At 40.9% G+C, this 10,798-nt stretch overlaps 1 protein-coding gene across 3 annotated transcripts; it reads right to left on the reverse strand.

The window, feature by feature from the left end:
* Positions 1–254: 254 nt before the first annotated feature.
* LOC124666400 (beta-glucosidase 2-like) lies at positions 255–4,807 on the reverse strand. Of its 3 annotated transcripts, none has more exons than XM_047203732.1 (14): positions 4,685–4,802; positions 4,105–4,556; positions 3,925–3,988; positions 3,506–3,564; positions 3,356–3,431; positions 3,198–3,269; positions 2,939–3,026; positions 2,556–2,814; positions 2,011–2,126; positions 1,707–1,921; positions 1,362–1,390; positions 1,081–1,183; positions 906–993; positions 255–667 (listed from the first exon to the last, which is right to left on the reverse strand). In XM_047203732.1, exons 2-14 carry the CDS (start codon positions 4,234–4,236, stop codon positions 460–462), a joined length of 1,509 nt encoding a protein of 502 aa, XP_047059688.1. In that variant the 5' UTR covers positions 4,237–4,556; positions 4,685–4,802; the 3' UTR covers positions 255–459. The 3 variants fall into 3 exon arrangements, with proteins under 3 accessions (XP_047059688.1, XP_047059687.1, XP_047059689.1); XM_047203733.1 differs by having other exon boundaries at positions 553–667; positions 842–993; positions 4,685–4,804; XM_047203731.1 differs by having other exon boundaries at positions 906–1,183; positions 4,685–4,807.
* Between the last annotated feature and the right edge of the window lie 5,991 nt (positions 4,808–10,798).

Raw genomic sequence — 10,798 nt, forward strand, 5'->3', positions numbered from 1 at the left:
AGATACCCTTTTGTGTGGTCATATTGACCACATAGATCTATCTTTAAAGGAGAAAAGAGAGGGCCAATCAAGCTAAAACGGACGCGCGTAGACGTATTCTTGCTGCATATTTGCATCAGATTTGCGTCAGGAACAGCGCTGCGGACATTTTACATCTAGCCGCTGGAGCGCGTTTTTTTTTTCCACGCAAACGCAAACAGACGCTTTTGATTTGTTTGCGTCATCGGTTGGAGATGGCCTAACTGAACAAAATATGAGTTATTCATCTTCGGTGTACATATCTAATATCAACATCTGAGATTTGTATATATACGGGGTGGCTATACAAGTTCCAAGTGGATTTCATTTTACTTTATCCGTAGGCCCCCACGACCCAGCCACCGGGAACGCACGCACCATACTCGGGAGTCGGGAGCCAGGACGGTAGTGAAGACATGGCGTTCAGCACTGGTTATCGCCTTATTGGGCATTCCACAAAAGCGCAGAGGTTCCGGCCTTCTCCTTCAGGAAGGCAGAGTACCAGCGAGCGGAGAGCCTGGCTCGCCGTGGCCGTCTCTCGTCAGCGAAATCGACGCTGTACAGGCCGTACCTAGACTGGTATCCTGACAGGAGCTCGAACAGGTCCATGAACGCCCAGGCGAAGTAGCCTCTCACGTTGACTCCGTTCCTGCACAACAAGAAAGGGCATCAGGATGGAACCCACTTCTTCCGTATACCTGTTCGGGTCTCAAGTAGTATCTCTGTAACAAATATTAGCCGTGTGGCGAAAATGTTAACTTTTGAATTCCAATGTTTCTTTTAAACAAAATTCCACTGTTTTGAAACGAATGAATGGGCTGACCTACTGCAATATTGTCTTCAAAAGAATTGCTGATTTTTTTTTTATGTGTTTGATCTTGACGCACCTCAGTGCGTGTAGTGTGTTTTCCATGTAGCTGCTCAAGTAGGCAATTCTGTCAGTGTCATCTAGACTTCCGTCGGCAGATCCCATACCTGACCAGATGTGAAACAGGACACATGATAAAATGAACAAATTTATTCGTTTAAACATACTTGCTTCTGGTGGGAAATTGTGCTTGCCATTCTCTTGGATATAAATGGGAAGGTTCCCATAGGTTCCTTTCAGGTACTCCAGTACAAGTTGCAACCCTTTGGGATCACTTGGAATATTTGAAGGGGCACCCTGCAGACCAATAAAAAAGATGATCTGGACAGTTATTGTCAACATTGTAATAACAGTTTTAAGCCATCTTTCTTTTCTATTCTCTTGATTCTGTTTAGAAAAAATAAGCCAATGCATATAAACTCCAAGGCCAATAAAACTGAAGTTGGCACAGAACACATTAGACATAATTTTTTACCTGACCAGCTGGCGGGTCAGTCCTAGAACCTGCATCATACAAAGAAATCACTTGTTAGAACACTACTGCCACTCTTTTCTGTTACATTTGTCCAGTAAAGTGGTGAACAGATAGTATAATTTGTGATTAAAATGGTCAAAAAACAGTTGTGTCATGCAGTACATTGGCAGAAATGTAACTCAAACCATGCTCTGAAGATAAAGAATACTAGACACTAAACATGTCTAGGGATGACTGAACACTACCCTCGGAGAAATGCCCAGCTTATATGTGACTCATGAATCTGGAAAGGCTACTTGCCAAGGGCAACAATCCTAGTATGACTATCCAGGAAAAGATACTTACCTCTGATATAAATTGACATGTCTGTGTTGTAGTCTCGAACACCTGTTTCCAGAGGGCGATCATTCACGTAGAGAGAATAATAGTGATTTATTCCTATAAAATCTAAAGAACCCTTGATGAGTTCAGACTGATTTTTTGTGAAGGATGGAAGGCGAGAGCCAACATTCTTCTTCATAACTTCTGGGTAGTCCCCAAACACCAATGGATCTAATATCCTGCAAGTACAGGCACTTACGATCTCATCAATGCACATATTATACAGGTGAAATGCTTTCTGTGACAAAATGGAGGCAAAATATCATACCAGCCAAACAAGAAATCTTTACATCTCTGAGCTGCTTCTAAATCCGCAGTGGAATTTGTCAACGGATAACTCCAGTAGGAGTAGAAACTTATGCCAACAACTCCTTTTTGCATGGGCTGCATACAAATGGTTCCTTTTTGTTTTTATTAGCATATACCTCTGAAAATTTTGCACTGCAACAGGGAAATAATGGAGAAAGTAATAATGTTTGTAGGAAAAAAGAACAGTGATCACAGTCCACTCAATTAACAGAATAAGAGTCTATGTACATTTCGGTCAAAAGATTCTATGTACATCCCTCTTTTGAAGGAAACAAGGCCAGGAACCTGAACAAAGTAAACCAACTATTCCACCAAGAAATATTAGTCAACCCGTTGCCCAATGCTGAACCATGTATTAAAAAGATATATTAAAATGTGGTTATATGTAATATATGACTGAAAACGGTGCCTCCATTACTGAGAAAAGCTTAGATGGCTTAGAGTGACACAGTTTATGAAGAAAGCAGCACCAAAACTAATTTGAGCACAAGAGCATTCACTCACTTGATACTTTTCTTTGTACAGACTGAAAACTGATGCATGCGCCAAAAGGGTATTATGAGCTGCTACGTAAGGTTCAGTACTAGAGTCCCCGAGAGTGCACTTTGCTGCTCCAAATGGATCGGAACAACGTGCAGGAGGGAATATAGCAACATCATAAGAGGCCATTAGACCAATGTTTGGCTCATTCACAGTCGTCCAGGATGTAACCCTATCTCCAAACTCCCTGAAGCAAATATCTGCATATGCTGTGAAATCTTCCCTGCGTTTTGTAGATGTGAAAATATGAACATGAAAATTATTATGTCGTAAGTATGAAAATGATATATAAAATTGTCACTACAATAGATTTATTTATTTATTAGTGAAAACATATATGAACTTACACAATTCTGGGGCTTAACCATCCACCATACTTGTCTTCAAGAATCTGAGGGAGATCTAGATGGTGAAGTGTGATATGGACTTGTATTCCTAATATAAATAACACAGACACCGGATGGTTCAAATGATCAATGCCTTCTACTTTTATTTTGTGTGGATTTATTGAAACAAAACAATGCATACGCCGAACATGTGAAGTATGACCCAAGAAGTGATTGCAATTGAATATTTAAATACTCAAAGATCTTACAAATATCTTACCATGATTTACCAGCTCATCAATTAGGTTATTGTAGTACTCCAGACCTTTTGGATTGACAGCCCCGCTTCCATCTGCAAACCCAAAATTTCAGAAACGATATGATTAATTAGAAAACTAAAGCGGATGGTTTTGATAAAGGCGCTGATGAGTTCTGTACTTGGAATAAGCCTTGACCAGGAGATGGAGAACCTATAAGCCTCTAGGCCAGTCTCAGACATGAGCTTAACATCCTCCTGCAAAATCAAATAAGCCAAATTTCTTTTAGAAAGAAATGCTCAATATTTTACAAATGACCCATATTATTTACCATGTATTTGTGGTACCCATCTGCCGCAACATCCCCTGTGCTTTTGTCTACCATTTTGCCTGCAAGAACAAATCAAACAGTCAAAATTGACCTAACCGCAACAAACAAAGTCTTGGTTAACCACATCAAGTTCTGATCATGGGTATTCCTAATTCCCAGTTTGTCATTTCAATTACTCAACATTCAGTTATGCTTCAGCATCAGATATATATGCTGTGCAAAATTGTTCTAACAAGAGGGAACTAGTGTTCAAAACCCACGCAATGCATCAGGACTCAGGAGAACAGATCACAGGCTGCTCAAGGGTCAAAACATGAAAATTATCTACAATCATATGGCCCCATGCTAAAACAAAATGTAGCCAGACATTGCAGCACCGGAAAACCAGACACAAATTTCAGGAACATGTAGGAACCAACCTGCGTGAGTGAAATTGTCCCAGCAGCTTGGGCTCCTGCCATCCTCAGCAACAGCACCCTCATACTGCAAGCAAAAGAAACGTCGAATTCAATATGTACAAAGAAACCACTGTATCAAGGACGTCAGCCGATGAACTAAGCACGGCAGAACTTTCAGCACAAACAAGATAGACTACTTACTTGATATGCTGAGGTTCCAGCTCCGAAGACAAAGTCATGGGGGAAATCACTTCTTGTGAAGCCAAGATCAGTCGCAGTTGCATCCTGAACCCAGAGGGGGATTAGGAGGCAGAAGAAGGCAGCAGCGCCCATCTCTGCTGGTGCTTCTCTGCGCTTCGGAGAAGACTTTTATCAGGTATATTAATCTCAACAGCAGCCTCAAGCTCGTGCAACGCAACCATATTAAACAGCATGTATCTGAAGTCAAACATCATGTGGACATGTGCAGCTACAATTTTAGCACTGTGCTGCACATGCTTCTTTTTCAACAAATATACTTGGGTCTTGATTTTTTTAGGATATTCTTTTTTCTGTTCGTGATCGGCGCGCTGAAGTGGTTGCGCGCTTTTGCCCCTGCGGCATCCCACTAGCGACAAGCCCACATGGACAATTTGGACGAACGCGTCAAATAGCTGGTGGATAGACACAGATCAGTACCAGCATCGATTAAGAAAAGACATCTCGCTTAGAAAATCAATCGCGTGTGAGTCACAGGATTTAATGGAGAAAGGATGAGGCTGAGAGCTGTTGGGCCGCGTACCAAAATAAATACTACTCCCTCCGATCCGGAAAAAGCGTCGGAGGCAGCAATTATGCAAAAAAAACCTCGGTCGTTGCCCTCAAAACTCCCGTCCGTCCTCACCCAGTCGTCTCATCCTTGGTGTGTGGCCGCAGGCGAGTTCACGAACCAAGTCCCCTTGCTCGCCATTCGCCACCACCCAGCTCATGCCCATCACACCAGGCCGTGTCCGGCGTCCGACGACCGGTACGACCTCCAAGATCGAGCGCCCCAGCGACCGGATCGAGCTCCACCGCCACCAAATCGAGCGCCCCAGCGACCGGATCGAGCTCCACCGCCACCAAATCGAGCGCCCCAGCGACCGGATCGAGCGCCTCTCGATCGAATCGACCAGATCGAACCTCGCCAGGCGTCCCACCACCCGTCCCCAGATCCCACGATGACCGCCAGTCAATGGCTAGAAGAGGAATGGGGTCGTGCTTCTTTTTGTGAATTATGGAGGGCTTTATTGTAAAACGTAATTTATACAGTCTCCCGACACTTTTTTCGGACCGGAGGGAGTACTAGATTTAGATGTGCGCCTTGGCGCACGATCCCGTGAAGCTCATGCCAATGTTTATTTTATATAAAAAAGATAAAAATAATTGCTAATATGATAATACATTTCTTACGAACAGCAAAAGAAACATCTACATATTACTTATTGTAACTTATTTTACTCTTCTTGCAGGATCAATTCTAAATAATGTAAGGAAAAAAATGTTCTCCACAGAGACAACCAAAATTTTAGGTTTAATAGGTTTTCTCCATCAGTAATATGTATCATTTTTATTCACCAGTTTATGGAACTGAAAATAATTTCATTGTGTCTTATTAAATTATATGCCAAGTGGCTATTACTTGGATTATAATATTCATCTACATCTGCATTCACTATTATTAGAAGGTCTTTAATCACGTGTCCATTCACATCCTCAGATGTGTCCACGAAAATTGGAGTATGTAGTTTAGCTAGGTGTTCAATGGTTGTCCTGCTTGGCAGTGCCTTAGATTCTGCACAACTTGATATCGAATTTATTTGATGTATAATCACTGACTTTGCATTGTCAGGTTCTGGATATGGGGAACTTTCAGGGTTGCAGTGGATGCAAGAAAGGTATATTGAAGTTCATTTTCACATCCCTGATTAAATAAGGGGACTATCTATGTATAGCGGGTTTAAATTGTTTATCGGTGAGGCCTATGTCTTCATTCTCTAGACAAGTGCTTAATATTATTTATCTTAACTATTTTGGTGTTAGGTGGATAAGTCTGGAAAAGCATTTGGAGAATTAGAAAGAATTAGTTCTTTTAGATCTACAACCAAGGTACACCTGTCACATTTTTCTTGTATCAAACATGTATTAATCTTCAACTCTTACGATTTCTTGTATTCGGATTCTAACAGCTCGTTAAATCATCTCATTTACAACCATGGTTTTAAAGGCGCCAACCTTTAGACGCCTAAGGCAGACGTTTTTCTAAGGCGCCGGGGGGGGGGGTGCGCTTAGACCCTTAGGCCTCGCCTTTAAAACCATGTTTACAACGGTATTTCCTTTTCTTGGTGCAAGTACATGTTATGGCCATGTTTCCTTTGTGCCACCGAAGCCCATGTTGCGACAATGTCCATGAGTAGCTTATGTACATGAGTGGTAATCTAATATAAAATCTAGAACTTTGACCAACTCAATTGAGCGATTGAAAATCTAATCAGATGAATTGTGCAATAATGGAAGAGTGAGCAATTTAATTAACAACATGAAAAGTAAAATAGACGTTGCAAAATCTGTATAATTATGTAATGCATCTGGTCCTCTTAGTTGCCACATAAAAATCAACACATTAACAAAAGGAAAACTCTCAATCGCAAGATGGAAGAAGCATGTTTTTTTCTAATGATACCAAGCCAAAAGTGATTCAACATGAGCACCTAGCCGTAGGATGGAAGGAAAATGTGCCAAAGTACTTATCATTGTGGAACTGGACTACTGGAGGCGATACATGAACTGCATCCCTGAAATTCAAATTTACAGAAATGTATAGGGTATTTCACGTCAAAATGTATGTTACGTTTACAATGAAAAACAATCGTAAGGAATTTTGATTCAGTTACACATATCTTTACATTCGACAACAACTTTAGCAAAGAAATGACAGCTACTCTAAAAAATTCACTATTTCTTGTAGAGCTAAAGTTAGATATATTTTTTTCATTATCACTTGGCCTGCACAACCAAGAGCAGAACGCACGGCATCAAGAAATTGGGATGATACATAGCAATAAGGAGCCAACTGCCAAGACATACCTACATCGTGCTTGACTGCTTCGCTGAAGGAAGGACTTTGATACCACTTTACAAAGAAAATGAGCAGAACACCTCATTACTCCCAATGTTTACAAAGAAAACGAGCAGAACGACTCATTCCGCCCAATGTTTATGGCACCCTCAGCTACCAACATCATCCTCTCCCGCTACTTTTAGTATAGGATGATATAGCATGCTATTTTTCTCCCATGGACCATTATTCAGTCCAAACAGTATCAGTAATCATGTAGCTACTAAGGGAGAAAATAACATTGGTATAATCAATATTTCTAATAACTATTAATAATAATGCCTATAGAGCTAAAAAATCTCCGGAGATCTAAGAGTAGAGTACCTATCAGGTTGCTGAGTCACCTAAGTGGCTGAGTAAGACTAATATTTCATTTTTCAATTTGAAGTGAAAACCACCCACTTTACTGGACACTTGCAAGTAATTCACACAACTGATTGGTGTGGTTAGATATCTCACTTGTATTGCATTTCTACTGAAACTCTAGCAATATGCGAGTTAACGTGCTCGAGTGGTACTTTACAAATCTGCTAAAACCCCACTTACAGCATATGAGAGGTGGCAGTACACATGAACAACCAATATATAAGCCTTCAAAATTTGCATTTATCAATTTTGTCTACTGATCGAGAGATCGAGATGTACATGAGTCATGAACTCCATCCTTTTGCATCATTGAGATACACAAATGAGCTCCTAAAAATAGATGGCATGGTACTTCAGTCATTTATGTATCTATACACAGTACTCGTATCAGCAATCATGCCTGAGAAAGCATCAAATATATTATTAGCTATGTATTGAATGCATGTTATGAACATTTTAAATTTCAAAAAAATTGAAACAAAAAATTTGTACGTACATCTTCACGTGCTACGCGCTCACAAAGTCGTTTCATAAAAAATCGACTTATCATGTGACGTGTGTAAAAAAGATAAAATTCAGTGCTAAAAATAATGCTTTTCACAAGATAAAGTTTCTCCTTTTTACATAGACCACAAAAAATATTGATTTTTCGTGAAACTTAGCGAATGCACATACATTATGGAGATGTACATGTAGAATTTTTTATCCAAATTTTTTGACATTTCGAAAAATGTTTTTTTGGTAGAGGGAGCATACGCACCCGGGAGCCGAATTGAATTTCCCCTACATAAAAGTATAAATAATTAGGTATTATATAACTTTTTCCAATTGGCATATTTGGAAGCACATTGGTAAGTCCTAAATAAACTATTGGATACTGAACAGCCTGGGAAACAACCTGTGTGAAAAGAGACATAATACATGAATAATGGGCGGGTCCTAAATCTGGATAGATGAGCTCAAGTGATAGGAAGATATAAAAGCAAAAAAGTCACATGTTTTAACTAAATTTCAGAAACTAAATCTATTGAATAGAATGGATATTACAGACCTAAATATTTCTATCTTGCCCACTTGTCTTCTCATCAAAGATTATGTAGGCATAAATAAAAAGGAATTTGGACAAACAAAGATCAAATATTAGGGGATTAAACCATAATGGAGTAGTGGAAGAGACAGATACATAGGAAAAAATGCACACCTGCATTAAGGGTCCTCTTTTCCAAGGATCTGCAATGCACTAAATCCAGAAGGTTGAGCATGAATCAAATAGCAAACATCTAGAGAGAGAGAGAGAGGTTGATCTAGCTGCATAATATCAAAATCATCATTTAGAGCTTGTCGCAATATTTAAAAGAGGTAGACGTTTGTGATGAATGAAATTAACTTCTTCAGCCTTTTTGAAAGGATCGTATGCCGCACCTAGAGGGGGGGTGAATAGGTGCTAACCAATTTTTAGTTCTTTTTCAATTTAGGCTTGACACAAAAGGTAAATTCTCTAGATATGCAACTAAGTGAATTTACCTATATGACAAGGCTAACAACTAAGCAAGATATAGCTAAGCAATATAAGAGATAGAATAGGATAGAGGTAACCGAGAGTGGAGCACGTGATGACACGGAGATGATTCCCGTAGTTCCCTTCCTTTGCAAGAAGGTACGTCTACATTTGGAGGAGTGTGGTTGCTACGAAAGCCAAACCAACAGCCATGAAGGCTTCACTCAGATCTCCGGTGAGCAACGCCACGAAGGACTAGCCCACTTCCACTAAGGGATTTCCTCGAGGCGGAAATCGGGCCTTTACAAGGTTCTTGGGGCACACATCCACAACCGAATTGGAGGCTCCCAAATCTGTTACAACACAACAATCAACAACAATACATCAACACAAATCAACTAGGGAACCAAATAGGAACACTAGCAAGGGGGCCCTCAACAAAATGAGGAGGAAATGCAAATTGCTTCGGTGAAGATGTAGATCGGGGTCTTCTCCTTCGATTCTCCAAGACACAAGGGATTTGGGTGGTTGAGGGAGGAGATCCGATGGATTTGGTGTTCTTGGTGGCTCAACAATGGTGTATGACTTTTTGAGGAAGAAGTGAGCAGCCCTAACACTTGGAGAAGAAAGATATATATAGCAAGGGGAGATCCTGCCGTTGGAGGGTGCCGGCCGGTAGTACCGGCCAGGTTGGGCCGGTACTACCGCCCCCAGGTGAGAGGCGCGGCCAACAGGAGGAGGCCACGTGGCCGAGGGAGCTCGGGCCGAGAGGGGAGGCCGGAGCCTCCGGCCGGGGTACCGGCCAAGGTACCGCCGGGGCTCCAACCTCCCTGGCTGGTATACTGAGGCGCCCCGCGCCATCCGGTACCTTGGGCGGTACCAAGGCCGGAGCCTCCGGCCGTGGCCAGGCCGGCGGTACGCCCAAGCCTCCGGCCCCTCCTTTTCTTTCTTTTTCTGTTCTTCTTCTCATTTCTTCCTTTCTTCTTTTCTTTCTTTTCTCTTCCGATATCTTGCATGCTCTTCACACCTTGGGCATCTAGAGAAAGTAGTAACCTACAAATCTTATACATTCAAATGTTCATATATCATCATTGTCATCAACACCGAAACTATATATAAAATGAGATATGTTCTTTCACTTTTACCTGGTATAATTCCCTTTTCTGAATGTAGTTCAAGAACAATTTCCGTATCTATCATTTGAATTGGTAATGTAGAAAATTAATTGGATATGTAGGGGAGAAGAATATATGCCAATTGATGTAGCATAGTTTTTTAGGGAAGAGGCCTACCGCTTGGTCATAGCAACCCCTTTTTCAAATTTAGACGCTCTGCTTTCCTAACTGCCTCTCAGTCTGTCAGTGTCTCGTATCCATCAACTGATACAATCACTTCCTTCAAAACCTGCAATGTCCTATGCAGGGTAAGAACACCATTTACATAAAATTGTTCGTCAACTTTGCTTAACCAATGCAGAACTGGAACAAAACTTAAATTATGCATAGTATGTTAAATGAAAGGCACCATAAAATACATCACCTTTGCAAACAACTAACCGCATATGTCAGCATGAGAAGCATCAACAACTTCTTGAGAAATGCAGAGGCACTTGGAATGCCACCAAAGCTTTCATTTCATCCTTGCTTAGGTGTCTCTCAGCTACAAACTACTGAAGCTTCTCTCTGTAAATGCCTGAAGTATGAAGTCGCATTAATACATGCTGATACTCACAATAGATAATATAGACATATACGGTAAATAAAATGGTGCAATAAAAGGAAAGTGTTAGCCTTCATGCATCTGGTTAGCGAGATAAGCATCCCTCTACCCACAAGGTAACACACGCTTAAAACTTCATCAAGTAAATAAGGAGATCGATGAGTGCAAGAAAATGC

The sequence above is a fragment of the Lolium rigidum genome, chromosome 6 (genome assembly GCF_022539505.1).
Source record: "Lolium rigidum isolate FL_2022 chromosome 6, APGP_CSIRO_Lrig_0.1, whole genome shotgun sequence".
Classification (NCBI taxonomy): Eukaryota; Viridiplantae; Streptophyta; class Magnoliopsida; order Poales; family Poaceae; genus Lolium; species Lolium rigidum.